General features: G+C 36.4%; 1 protein-coding gene across 2 annotated transcripts in view; it reads left to right on the forward strand.

Moving 5' to 3' along the window:
• Positions 1-15,451, forward strand: part of erbb4a (erb-b2 receptor tyrosine kinase 4a) — a 168,048-nt gene that overhangs the window by 93,785 nt on the left and 58,812 nt on the right. For both annotated transcript variants that reach the window (XM_065254186.1, XM_065254187.1), the window contains exon 2: positions 434-585. In XM_065254186.1, the coding sequence (XP_065110258.1) occupies positions 434-585 (152 nt within the window). The remainder of the gene's footprint in view (positions 1-433; positions 586-15,451) is intronic.

Raw genomic sequence — 15,451 nt, forward strand, 5'->3', positions numbered from 1 at the left:
TAAATTGATTTGTATGCACATTTCTTTATCGCCAAGTTATATTATAATGGGAAATTGCAAAATAGCATTTTTGTTATGGATTTATGTACATCAGTGAATAACTGAGTAAATGCAAGGTGCATTTTATTTAATTTTTTAAGATTTATTTTTATTGGATAAGACAATAAAGAGATCAGGAAATCATTCAGGTAACAAGAGAGGGACAACACCACAAGCTATTGCTACACTTGGCTATTCCTGCAGACACAAAATGAACTTTTTAAGATGTTTCTACCCCTGATTCCCTGTAATTTGTTGGGACAATAAATCATTTAAATATGTCATTTTTATATGCCTTCTTTCATACAAACTAATTTATTCATATTTAAGTCCCGTGCGAATAATATCTCCATCTGCAATAATTAATCAGTTTGTGTCTCTCTCTTCTCTACAGTTTGTCCCGGGACTGATAACAAACTCAGCACTTTGTCTGATTTGGACCAGCAGTACAGAACTCTTCGTAAGTTCTATGAGAACTGTGAAGTTGTCATGGGAAATCTGGAGATCACCAGTATTGAACGCAACCGCAACCTGTCGTTCCTCAAGGTGAGAATCCACAGCTGAACCAAATACAGTCAGTCAATCAGATAGATGGATGGATGGATAGATTGATATATACTTAAATCAGTCAAACAGACAGACAGACAGATGTACAGATAGACATACATTCAGGTAGATAGACAGTTGGATCGACATAAAGATACTTAAGACAGGCAGACAGACAGACAGGCAGACAGCTAGACAGTCAAACAAACAGACAGATTACATAAAAAACAGACAGATGTACAGGTAGACAAACATTCATGTAGACAGACAGGTTGATAGACAGAAAGATACTTAAGAAAGACAGCCAGACAGACAGGTAGACAGTCAAACAAACATACAGACAGATTACCTAAAAAGACAGACAGATGTACAGGTAGACAGACCGGTGGATAGACATAAAGATACTTAAGACAGACAGACACATACATACTCTAGACAGACAGACGGACAGGTAGACAGTCAAACAAACAGACATATTACCTAAAAAGACAGACAGATGTACAGGTAGACAAACATTCAGGTAGACAGACAGGTGGATAGACAGAAAGCTACTTAAGCAAGACCGACAGACATATACATACTCTAGACAGACAGACAGACAGACAGGTAGACAGTCAAACAGACAGATTACCTAAAAAGACAGACAGATGTACAGGTAGACAAACATTCAGGTAGACAGACAGGTGGATAGACATAAAGATACTTAAGACAGGCAAACAGACAGACAGACAGACAGGTAGACAGTCAAACAAACAAACAGACAGATTACCTAAAAAGACAGACAGATGTACAGGTAGACATACATGCAGGTATACAGACAGGTGGATAGACATAAATATACTTAAGACAGGCAGACAGAGAGACAGACAGAGAGACAGACAGAGAGACAGACAGACAGACAGACAGACAGACAGGTAGACAGTCAAACAAACAGACAGATTACATAAAAAGACAGACAGACAGGTAGACAGTCAAACAAACAGACATATTACCTAAAAAGACAGACAGATGTACAGGTAGACAAACATTTAGGTAGACAGACAGGTGGATAGACAGAAAGATACTTAAGCAAGACAGACAGACATATACATACTCTAGACAGACAGACAGACAGACAGATGGACAGGTAGATAGACAAACAAACAGACAGATTACCTAAAAAGACAGACAGATGTACAGGTAGACAAACATTCAGGTAGACAGAAATGTGGATAGACAGAAAGATACTTAAGAAAGACAGACAGACATATACATACTCTAGACAGACAAACAGATAGATAGACAGACAGGTAGATAGTCAAACAAACGGACAGATTACCTAAAAAGACAGACAGATGTACAGGTAGACAAACATTCAGGTAGACAGACAGGTGGATAGACATAAAGATACTTGAGACAGGTAGACAGACAGACAGGTAGACAGTCAAACAAACAAACAGATTACCTAAAAAGACAGACAGATGTACAGGTAGACATACATTCAGGTAGACAGACAGGTGGATAGACATAAAGATACTTAAGACAGGCAGACAGAGAGACAGACAGAGAGACAGACAGAGAGACAGACAGACAGACAGACAGACAGGTGGATAGACATAAAGATACTTAAGACAGGCAGACAGAGAGACAGACAGACAGACAGACAGACACACACACAGACAGACAGACAGGTGGATAGACAGAAAGATACTTAAGAAAGACAGACAGACATATAAATATACTCTAGACAGACAGACAGACAGACAGACAGACAGAGAGATAGATACATAGATACTTTAGACTGATAGACAGACAGATGGATATATATATGTACTTACAGTAAGGAAGACAAACAAACAGACAGACAGGTAGACAGACAAACAAACAAACAAACAAACAAACAAACAAACAAACAGACAGATTACCTAAAAAGACATTCAGGTAGACAGACAGGTGGATAGACAGAAAGAAACGCAAGAAAGATAGACAGATAGATACTCTAGACTGATAGACAGACAGATGGATAGATAGGTACTTAAAGGGACACAAGGCAGCATTTTTATGTTAATAAATCATCTTCGTAAGTCGGTATATGGTTAAATGACTCATTACATGACGAATGAAGACTCTCTCGCCCACCCCTACCGTCTGCAGGAAGAATACCCCACCTGCAAGTTCGCTGTATCCGACCCGGTGTCCTTCAGTCTGTAAAGTCTCAGATATAGAAAGCATTTACTCCCAGACACTAGGGGGAGCTAGTAGAGAAATTATACTCAGACTTGCCTTGTGTGCCTTTAAGAAAGACAAACAAACAGACTTAAAATACAGACAGATGGATGGACAAACAGATATACACTTAAAAGACAGACAGATGACAGACATGTGTATAAATGGAAACTCTAAAAGGACAAACACCTAGACAGACGGACGGGCAGACGGGCAGACAGACAGACAGACAGTTAGATAGAAACTTTAGAAAGACAGACAGACAAAGATTTTACAAATTCAACTAGCCTCCATCAACATGGTTTTAAATGTAGCTTTAACACTGACCTTTTATTAAAATTACACAAGCAAACAAAATGTAATGCCTCTCTACCTAACAGAAAACTATACAAATAACAGAAGATAATATAAATAAATAAATAACCCAAGACTATTTGCTCTTAGCATGAACAGTGACATGACATTAGAGAGCAAAGCCGTTGTGTATTTGTGGATTTCAAAGGCGGTTGGAGCTTTTAGCAATCTTTTGTACGGTACCTGCAATTACCGCTAACACTGATGGCTAAATAGCGCTGTTAAATTTGCATTAATGGATGTTACTTTCTGCTCAGGCTCCAAAGTTTGCCTTAGTTTGGTTAAAGCTGCAGAAATAGATCAAAAACTCTGTACACACCTGCTGTTGTACACGGTGTACGAAGTGCATTACTCATTCACAGAGATTTCTACCTGTAAATGACTTTGTGTTTTCATCAGAAATGTGTGAGCGTTGTCCTAATGTATCTGGGTAAAGACATGGGAAAAAGCTAGAAGAGTTATTACAGCGAGCAGAAACCTTTGCTTTAAAGTGTATAACGTGCAAGACATTGAGATTAAATGAAGAACACATGGAGATCTTTACTTTCTTACTTTTCAGATTTTGCTTCTGAGAAATCGACCCCAGTAACCTCAGTTTTATTAATGAGTTTGGCACAACGCAATGCATTTTTACTCCTATAACTGATCTCAGTTCAGTGCCTTGGCTGAACCTTTTTCAGAGGTCTGATGTTTCCCATCAATCTAAGCAGCATCGCGGATCAGTGTTTGAATCGGCAGGCGGCGTCACTTTGGCCTGTCAAACAGACCCGTGACCCGCTGTCAGGTTATATCCCGGTCAAGGCCCGGGCGCTCCGGCGTCATCTAATGATGTTACGGGGTTTGATTGACTCTTCATTAAAGTCTGATCAATCGAGCTGTTGGCTTCCTCCATGGCTGTCTTACAGGAATAGCAGAGCGCTTTAATGTTGGAGCTGCCAGGTCGCGTTAACATCAGGAAGTGACACAGACAATTGGCTCATTGCATTTGCCGTTCTGTCGCTGCAGTACTTATGTGCACATTCTGTACATGCCAATAGAGAGATCCATACGATGATATAATATCTCTCTGGATATTTTTCTTCCTTCTTTGTTAAAAATCTTCGAGTTGAAAACAATACTGGCCTCTATACCTCTCCCTCTCTACCCATCAGAGACCCGTAGGCAAGAAAACACTTTTGTGAGGAAGTGTTTAAGAAAGAGTCCTGGTGTGACCCTCGTTGTATTTGAAACTGACTGTGGCTGCAGCTTTCATGCATTTTTTTTTTAAGGGGAAAAAGATATCACTTTATTTACACTTGGCAAGCAGAGTCACATACTGCATTACAACTGTTGGGTATCTTGCGGATGACAGTCAGGAGCTGAGACTGCAGTGTTGTCGCATGTGAAGTTTCAATTCTTTCATGTGAGAACAGACATGGATTGAATGATACATTTTGGAAAACACAGGTATAGTATTAGGCTTTTCTGCAGGTTTACTTAAACTTTAACAATTTTTTTTACAGTAAGTTAGGAACTTAATGAAAATTGCATGCATAATATGCTACTTTTAGTATTTCATAAATTTAATTTAAAGTTGAATAAAAAATATATATGTTAAATAAATATGAAGAATTTTGTTGCAAAACGAGTTAACTCAGAAATCTTGTTTTTTGGTTGTGCATTCTAATTAATATCAATTCAACTGCAGTTGTTTTGTTTTGATTTAAACCTTTATAACTTAAAAAATACAGCTAAGTAGCACCATAAAACTAAATAATAACATGATAACATAATAATAAACATGTTTTGACAAAAATGTTAAAAATTTAGTTATTTAATTTTGCAACGAAACTCTTCATACAGGTATATACATTTTTTTTAAGTAAAAACATTTAAAAATTATTATTTCTAACAGGTATCTAAATGGTTAAAATTTCATACAATATTTATAAAACTGTACAAGAAAATACAAAATATCCCATACAATTTAACAAAACTGTTGAGGATGAAAAAAAACAGAATTAAGCTTATGGCTTATTTTCATTGTGTTCCTCGATGTTGCTAAAAGCATTGAGGTATATACAATGAAGGGTGGCATCTATCTGACTATCCAATAAGGATAGATTGTAAAAAATAGCAAAAATAATTAGACTTATCAGTCAACTTCTGGGTCCCTAAATTATATTTGCATAACTTCCCACATACATAAAAATGCACTTAAATAAAAGTAAAAAAAAATTGCTGGATACAGTATTTTTTATGAATTATTGATGTCAATCACTGCTAAATAAGTTAAGGTCAACTGGTTACAAACTGACAAATTATGCTTTTGTTTATTTGTTTATTTTATGTTTTTTTGTACAAAGTAAAAAAGTTGTTGCCCTAAATTTTTAAGTTTAATTAAATTGGCTTTATAAGTAATATAGAAAACATCTTTTTTTTAACTTGAATAGGGATGAGTTGCTGTAACTTAAAAAATAAAGTGAATCTGTCAAAGCCGCTGGTGTAGTGGGCAGTGCATATAGACTTCTTTTGGTTCGCGTCCCGGGTCGGCGTCCTTTGACCGTTCTGTTCTCCTTTCTCTACCCTGTACTACCCTGTATCCTGCACTGTAATTTTTTTTATACAATTATCTTTACTTATAAGATTAAATAGGCTAACTTATAAAAAACACTTATAAACTATAGTTAAAATGTCAACTTAATTTTATAAGTTATAACAACTCATCTCAAGGCAAGATAAATAATAGTAAGTTGAAATTAAACTGAGTTGATTAAACAAACAAATTAACACCAGCAAAGATTTTTTACAGTGTGTCTGTGATTGATTAAATGTAAAAAAATAATACTTTAAAAAACTTAAATAAAGTGGAAATAAGTTCAACTTTCTTTTTTAAATTACAGCAACTCATCACTAGTCAAAATAGAAAATACAAAGTTAAAAAACCTTGTAAAGCCAAAAATAGTTTTAAAAATAGTTTTATCTATGCTAAATATTTTCCTATCATAACAAACTATACATAAAAAGCTTATTTATCCAACATTCAGATGATGTATACATCTCAATTATAAAAAATGACCCTTACTGTAGTTCTAAACGTAGGTTCGAGAGGAGCCTAAACATTCAGGTCTGTCAATCATCATTATGGGCGTATATAAGGCAGCCTTCAGGCCTCCGGGTCCAGCTGCAATTTTTTCGGAATCCCTCCACCTCCTCATCTCCTCCTTCACTGCTGTCTTTCTTCCTCTGTGCAGTTTTGTTGAAAGGGAGGGTTGAACTTGGGGCTCAAGCCCCGGCCTCAGGTTCGCTCTCTCTGAAGGTTCAGAGCTCAGCTGCAGGGCTTCCTTCAAGGACAGCAAGCCAAGTTTGTTTACCATAAATCATTAAGATCTGAATGCACAGGCAAACTATTAAATGACTGGTTTTGTGGTCCAGGGTTACATTTATATTTAGGTATTTTAGGTGCTGCATTGGTTTGCACATCTGTATGTTTATCACCCTGAATGCAACACATTTTCAGCAATAACCGGAACCACAGCTGCAGGGAAAAAACAATTCGCAAGCAGCTGAATCAACACAGACAGGGAATGACACAGATTGGACTATAGTGGGCCGTTCAGACAGACACTGTACACGAACGAAACACAATCTGTGTTACAGTACAACACTCTCTCCGTCTCCAACTCCCTCAATAGTTGCTCTTTCACCGAAACCTAGGACTCAAGAAAACTTCTCACAAACACTCAAAAAAATCTGTCATAGTTTCAGGCTAGAAAAAAAAATACACAGGTTACAAAATCCCAGAAATGATAATGCCATGAACTGTTTTATGCTGGAAGAAGTACGCCATCAGAGAAGAGAGACTGAGATACATTGCAGAATATCTTTAGATGAACAGCAGTACAAATTCACACTAAATGAATTCAGATGAGTCCCACTAATCATTTCTGAATCATTTACTTTCAAATGTTAAGATAAAATGTGTTTAACTGTTTTGTGGAAATTAAATGATGAAATATTTGGCAAAATGATTATGCAAATCAGATGAAAGAAAAATATTTTGTTTATATGATAAGTCTTTCCGATATCCCTTCTGTCTGTGAAGTCATTTACTTTAAACATTCATGCAAAAAACCTTGTAAATGAAATGTAGTTTACATAGAGCATTGTTTTTTCTCATAAATTACGCTGTTTCCACAGATCTATTTGCGTCTGGTGTTTTCTCAAAGGGAATGAGTTTAATAAGTCTCGCTGTGCGATTACTTTACTAAAACGCTCTGTTTCTCCCCACCCATTTTCTTTCGATACCCCCATGAAATCCACTTGCTTTCCCATTTAATTAGGATGTAATCAGAAACTGGGCCTGCTATTAATCAAAGCCACCCAAATGAGAGAGGATTGTCCAGCTCACTAACCTCATTACAGCTTACTGTGTGTGTGTGTGTGTGTGTGTGCGTTTGTGTGTGCGTGTGTCACCTAATATTTCAAGGTTAAATCTTACCCAGACACCAGTAATGCCGCACTAAGATTTAGCCTAAAAGATTACCAGTCAGACCAGTTTACACCTTAAAAATGCTTGTTTTTTTTCTAGATGATTTTAAACTAACAGTTTTGTGTGTTTTTATTTTACCCATCCATTCATTGTAAAAAAAAATCAGCATTTTTGTTAAATCAACATATATTTTTATGCCACTTTAAGTTAAAAACAACAATATTTTGCGTATTTGCTATAATTCAATGTGTCTGCATAGTTTGTGGTTCAAAAAATACATTATTTTCCACATACCGTACATTATTGTTGCTCCTTCATGCCCTGCCTGCCTGAAATGCATTGATTTTGTACAAGGCTCATCCTTCTGAAATGCATAGTCTCATTCGATTGGCCAGCTAACCAGTACGTTGTGTCGACTCGTTGGCCCGAATACCTCTGACGTCAGCCGCAAATGTGATCCTCCTTACCATTTTTTGAAGATTAGCTCACAATGCAATGCTGACAGGTGTTAATATCATCTTTACTACACAGCAAATTCCCTAGAGTTAAATGAACACTGCTGGATGTATATATTGTCCCAATCTTAGAGAATGTTAAAAAGTAACACTGAAGCAGATATGATAGCTGCATTCTGTCACTTTTGCCTCTTTATCACCATCTCTGAAACCTTAAATAGCATTTTACCTCTTACTTGTAGAGTTATTTTCTAAACTTAGGTTTTGATGGTTTAGTCAGTTTCATTTAAAGCCACCATTAGGGTGATCAGTATTTGTTTAAGTTGGACTTAACTCTTGACTCTTAGGTTGTTCAGGGTTTTTTTTGGTTGCTGTAACTTTGTGTGTTTAAGACTTGTTTGTTATGGCAGAGAAAAGACAATAGTGCAACTCTTTGACAGTGGTTAGTACATAAATGTAAAACATCATCATCTAGAAAGCTAATTTATTGATTCTAAAACTAAAACAAACACTGATCACCATAATGGCGACTTTAAATGAAAACACCAACATCTAAATCTAAGTTAACAAAATAACTTAACAAGTAAGATGTAAAATGTAATTTTAGTTTTCAAACAGAGATGTGATAGAGAGGAAAAAATGACAAATTGCAGCTTTTAACTCTGCTTCAGTGTTACTTTTTAACACTTTTTTGTAAGATTGGGACAATATATACACCAAGCGGTGTTTATTTAATTCTGGGGATTTTGCTGTGTACCTAATCAATACGAGCCAAATCTGATCCAGAAAATGCAGATGACCAATCTGATCGATCAACTTTACCAGTGTGTCTTAAGCAGGATGTAACAGATTGGTAAAGTAAAGATTACTAAAACATTAAAATCATGTCTGCATTTGTGATCATAGAAAAAACTAATAACAAGCGCTATCTGTATTACTCAAAACTTGCGTTTGAATCATGGTTTAGTCAGTAATAAATTCTTTAAATATGAAAAAAGGAAACTACTGACATGCTGTGAGTCAATGTGAAATGGTGGATTGGATAATACGTGCTCTTCAAACAATTTCAACTTGTTTTTATAAGTTATGTTAACTATTCACAGGTCCAAACTTAAAATAGTATGTTGAATTGACTTGCAAACCAACTTGTTTTCATGCTGCATTTTTTTACAGTGTGGGTAAAAACAACATAGTATTCCTTAGACTGTAGTCTTTATATGCATGCATTTTTCTTTAAATCACTGATATATGTAATGCATTGTGTGTGAGTGGTTATTTTCATCCACTAGATAAGTGCTGTATGGACACGTCCTTTTCCACGAGGTAAATGAACCGGGCTGTAATTTCGCCAGAGTTGATGCTGCTTGACTTCTGCACCTCTCATTTACAAATGTAGATTTTTACTAGCTCCTATCCCACACTTAACCCTCTGAAATCACTTCAGCCTGACATAATGCATCCAGTGCGAAAGAGCGAGGTTCAAGAGGGCTTATGGGAGAAAATGGTAATTGTGTCGGTGGGCTAATAGTACCGTCTCATTATTTCACTGCCCTGCCAGGCTGTCGGAGAAAAGCCATCGGCTCACTAACATTAAATTAATTACAGTGTTTTTATACAAAATTAACACATCTTTCGATTGTTATAAGCGTCCCTTCACCTCCCTCACATTATATCTCTGTAAGTATAGGCCTACTAGTTTTTACTAATTACATATTTTAGCTTCCTTTATGCTCAGTATGGCATGAAATAATAGTCATTTTCAGCACTCTGTGGTCATACGGTTAAGTAACTTTCTTGTCGTAACTTAACTTTTAACTGAGGCTTGGAACTTGGTGTTAGATGAGGTGATCATTATTGTATAATTTACACATATTTACATCTGTATTCTCAGTAAGATTTGACTTTTTAAACCATTTTAAACAGCTTCTGAAGTCATTGAAAGTGGTTAATGTTATTTTTTTTAGATGGCAAGGCATCTTTTACATTTATGCATTTTGCAGACGCTTTTATCCAAAATGACATTCAATGTGTATTCAATCTAGAGAGTTTTCTATAAGTATGTGCTCCATGCAGATTAACACAGTCTCACCCCATTTCGTCAATATTTGACGACACTTGACCATTCGTCATATGTTGACGTGAAGGGTATACCTTTCGCGTCATTTTTTGACGAACTGGGGACTTCAATACTATTACGTCCGTTGCATTCTCTTTCCTATTTTATTACCATTTGCGCGTCGGTTTAGGGTTAGATTACGCGAAATTAAACAGTGTACGCGAAATTAAACAGTGTATGCGAAATTAAACAGTTGTCACCTGGCGTTGGGGTTAGAAACAGTTGTCACCTGGCGTTGGGGTTAGAGTTAGGTTTGGGTAGGGATGTCATTATGTAAATCTAACCCTAAACCGACGCGCAAATGGTAATAAAATAGGAAAGAGAATGCAACGGACGTAATAGTATTGAAGTCCCCAGTTCGTCAAAAAATGACGCGAAAGGTATACCCTTCACGTCAACATATGACGAATGGTCAAGTGTCGTCAAATATTGACGAAATGGGGTGAGACTGGGTTGTGCAGATCGAACCCTTAACTTTTGCATTGCATTTAGGAATTTAGCAGTCCCTTTTTTCCAAAGTGTCACTGCTAATGCAATGCTTTTCAACTTGAGCTTACAGAAAGATGTTTTAAAGATTTGTTTCGTTCAGAAGATCAACAAGAGCCAATGAATCATTTGCTTAATAAAATGGTCAACATCATTTATTTGCATTATAAAAGCATCTGGTTATGACAAATAATCATCACAAGTATTGATTAGTATACAAAGGTTATATTACATTAAGGTCTTTGACAGGTCTTAAAGAAATAGATATTGGAAAAGCAGTCAAATTAAATTGCAATTTTCTATTCCCCTTTCCTACCCCATTCCCTAACCCCAACCATCACAGAACACTTTCTTGTACCTTAGATGTTCAATAAACATCATTCAGTTTGATTTATAAACTTGTTTCCTCATGGGGACCTCAAAATGTTCCCACAAGGTCACAAAAACACTGGTATTCCTATCTTTGTGGGGACAATTGGTCCCCACTACGTGATAATTACTAGGTATACACACACGCACACACACACACACACACACACACACACACACACACACACACACACACACACACACACACACATATACACACAATTTGGGTGCAGATATGTTTACATTTGGTTTCAATGTGTACCTTTTCCAGACAGCAGATGACTCCAGGTCGGATCCGCATCGGAGCTGCCGACTTTGGCGCTCATCCGGTGCAGGTCTGCCCTGGACTCATGTGCTGTCTGTACTAATATGCACTCTTTGGTACCATTATGTACCTTTGAGGTACTAATATGAACTCTTTAGGTGCAATGGTGTACTTTTTGAAAGGGTACCTCTCCAATAAAACACATGTTTTGACAATTTTTTCTTAAGTGTAAAAAACTTGAAGTGAACTTCAGGGAAAAATGTAATGAAAAAAATAAAAGCATATGATATAAGTTATCATACAAGTTTGCCATGATTTTATGTGGAAAGCAGTAAATCTATAAAAAAAAAAATCTTAAAGGCGGGTTGCATGATCCCTGAAAGCCCACACACTTACCCCAAAAGAATCTGGAGCTTCTTTTGATAGACCCGTCCCACACATATGCAACCCAGGCAATGATGTCGATCTTACTGCTGATTGGCTACAAGTGTGTTTTGGTACTCGGCCCGACTCCCTTTTCCAAGTGTTTTAAAAGAATCATGCACCCCGCCTTTAAGCTGGGTTTTTGCTGACTGGGTCACATATAATTTTGGGCACATAAAGTACCTCTTAGCTCTTAGAAAGCGACCTGTGCTTCCGTTCAGTTTAACCACTGCTGGAAGTCATTCAGTGTTGAGGTCTCAGAGGTGAAATGAATTTCTCACAGCAATTACAGACCCCAAAAATGATTACGGCTATAAGAAAAGTCTGACAACAACACAGAGTGTATTCATATGAAGAGTTAAACTGTGAGTCTTAATCTGTCAAAGACAATATTGACCCTGGCATGAATGAAACTAAAGGGCAATTATGTACAAAATCAATTACACAGTATCTATTGAAAAGCCTAAAGCACAGAGCTAATGTAAGTGAATCACATTGAATGTATTTTATTAGGCGTAACTGTTATGTTTTGTTGTTTTAAATAGCAACTTTCTTCTCCAAAGGATAAGGAATTGTTTCTGAAGATACTCATAATAGTCAAAATTGGCTTTTTAAAATTAACATAATAGTTGTTACAGAGACACCAAGCACCACAGGAAGTCCTATTTAATTTCGATTTTTTTATTTATTTAAAAATAAATTATTTCTTATTTGCATTTCTCTTTTTTCAGTTATGGGACACCAAACTTTGGTTATAACATGCATTGTTATTCAGTGCTGCTTAATTTAGCCTTTCCAATTGTTTTTCCTTTATGGATTTTTAATATTTGCCAGCGAGACGTAGTTTCGGGGCAAATATGTGCGCCTGCCTGCCACACGGAGTGGAACAAACAGATTGCATTTAACAATAACAATGACATTTATATTGGGTTTAAATAGAGAACAGGTCGTGCCTGCTCAATAAGACACCCTCGCTACATTTTGTCATTTAAAAATGGATGATGACGACCCCAAAACGCTTCTCACCATGTAAAGCTTTTGTTTTGGTGGTCCTGTATGGCTCAGTGGTTAAGCATTGCGTTAGCAGCGCAAAAGGTTATGGGTTCGAACCCAGGGAACACACATAGTAATAAAAAATGTCTACCATGTACATTTGGATAAAAGCATCTACCAAATCCTTAGGTTTGTTATGTACTTTGTGTGATTTGACGAGAAGTTGTGGTTTAAAAGTGGATATTTTTTATTTTTCTTGTCAAAAATGACAATCGTTTCGCTAGATAAGACCCTTATGCCTCGTTTGGGAACGTTTAGAGTCCTTTGAAACTCCGTTGAAAAAAACTGTTAAGTGTTGAGTTAAGTATTAAATGTTGGGCTCTATTAAAGTCCATTAAAATGAGAAAAATCCTGCAATGTTTTCCTCAAAAAACATAATTTCTTCTGGACTGAACAAAGAAAGACATCAACATTTTGGATGACATGGTGATGAGTAAATTATCTGGATTTTTCTTTTAAGAAAATTGAATATTCCTTTAACATGCTTTACATTACCAGCTCACATTATTCAGCCTCTGTTTAAAAGAGCAAAATTTCTCAGGCGTTTAAACCAGTTTAAGCCTCATTTAGCTATTAATTGTAAATTGTTTACTTCTTGCTAATTTGGTTTTAAATCAATTAAATTGCAAAGCAAAACTGCAAGTGCAAAAAAGGACTCGTAAACACATTTTCGCCTGTTTGAATAGTGTAAGAAAGCTGGGATATGAACTGTAGGTTGTTTTTTCATGTCTTGGCAGCTGTAAGGCAATGGTCCGATGAATTTTTTAATACCAAAAAGGGCAGGAAAACAAATTAGTGTCAAAGCAAACAGTGTTATTTTAGACGCTTGCGAAAAGCAAAGTAATCCTTAATAAAGTAAATTAGAAACAAGTTAGAAATTAATTAGAAATTAAAAAAGTTGTAGTTTTAGAGGGCTGCTGGTTTGTTACTGATAACAGAAACTAATAATGACAATAACACTGCTGAATCACAAGTGACATCAAAGTCCCTTTAGGTAAGTCATGCCACTAGGCGGGCAGCTTTTTCAGTCATGCAAGACTGAGGCCTTGTACACGGACACAGGTATTTTTTTTATAACCGTGACTTTTTTACGCGTTTTGGCCGTTCGTCCACACGGAAACGCAGTATCAGGTCACTGAACCCGAACATTTTTGAAAACCCCTGCCAGGGTGACAATACTCAGAAACTCCAGTGTTGTCGGGGTTTTTGCTTCTGATTAAGGCTTCTGATTGGCCAACATGGCTTTACGATTAGGGTTATATCACTGGTGTGGCTAGTATAGCATGCTCTTGAGAGCAAGTGATTACGTCTTTTTGCGTTTTCATGTAGGCAGAGATTTCTTTTAAACCGAGCATGTGTGGATGTAAAAATACCTGTGTCTGTGTGGTCTAGGTCTAAAGTCATATCTACTTGAACGGGGAAAGACAGATATTTCTAAAACCAATATCTTTGGTGACATCACTATTGTTGCAACAATACATTATTATTATTAGTGAATTAAAATGAAGTGGGTTTTGCAGTCCTATCATTCACTAAAATATATTGTTTCTGTAGACATTTGATTCTAGAATATGTTTAAATTCATGCATTTAAATGAAACATTGTCAAAATGTATCAAAAAGCAATGCCATTCAGCATATAGTAACTAATATCACAAACAATCCCAACAGTCTTATCCTTGAGGTCGGATGAGGTGTACAAATTTGACACTTAATAATGATCTCCCCATGTGAACGTCCAGTTTACTTGACAGCTGTCAGGTGTTTCTGTCACTGTGTGCTTGGTCAGCGGGTCCGATCAGTACAGCTCTATTACATTCACAGCTTTAGCTTGAAACACACTCGTCCTCCACTGCTAATGACACACAGTACGATTGGATGTCAACATGATTGATGTGGGTGTGAAGTGGGACGATCCAGGAGTCTCCTGCGCCATTATCTCATCAAATTATATTAAAGCTGTCTGATGAGTCGACTAATAGATGGTGAAGTTTTGGTATAGTCTTTTAAAGTGGGCAAATTATAACTCTAAACTAGGAAACTAGGTCAAGACAAATGAGTTATCTTTCTATTGAAGAATAAAATATTTGACAGTACATTCATATAATGAGCATTGGAAAATATGAGATGAAAACTCAGTGTATCATTTATATTTTTAGAAATGTTTTTTTTTCCTAAGAACTTTGGCAAAACTAGCTGCGTTTCCATTACCATTCAAATTGCGCAAATTGAAATGTGCCAAATGGAAACACGGCAAAAACTCCCGTATAGCGCAAACAGGTTTTAAAGCTCCTGTGAGGTGGTCAGGGAAAAAGGATTATATCGGAAAACTGCGATGGACACAGCTGTTTCACGATTGGTCGGATTCACCACATGACAACAATCACTTGTATTTCATGTTTATTTTCACGCCCTCAGTTCCACGAATGCTCACAAATCTGTATTTTTATAACAGTTAAAGCTATTTTCATGTAGTTGCAATGTTATATTGTGTCATCTTCATCAAAATAAAATGGATAAAAAACGTAGACCCCACTACATTGGTATTTAAATAATATATGCTTATGTTGGACTTTATTCCTGTAAACAAAGATGCTGTAAGCCTCTTAAGTTCCACTCATGCTCATACACGGACATTCAAAACAGTATAATTCACTTTTTATGTTGTTT

This window comes from Paramisgurnus dabryanus, chromosome 4, assembly GCF_030506205.2.
Source record: "Paramisgurnus dabryanus chromosome 4, PD_genome_1.1, whole genome shotgun sequence".
NCBI lineage: Eukaryota > Metazoa > Chordata > Actinopteri > Cypriniformes > Cobitidae > Paramisgurnus > Paramisgurnus dabryanus.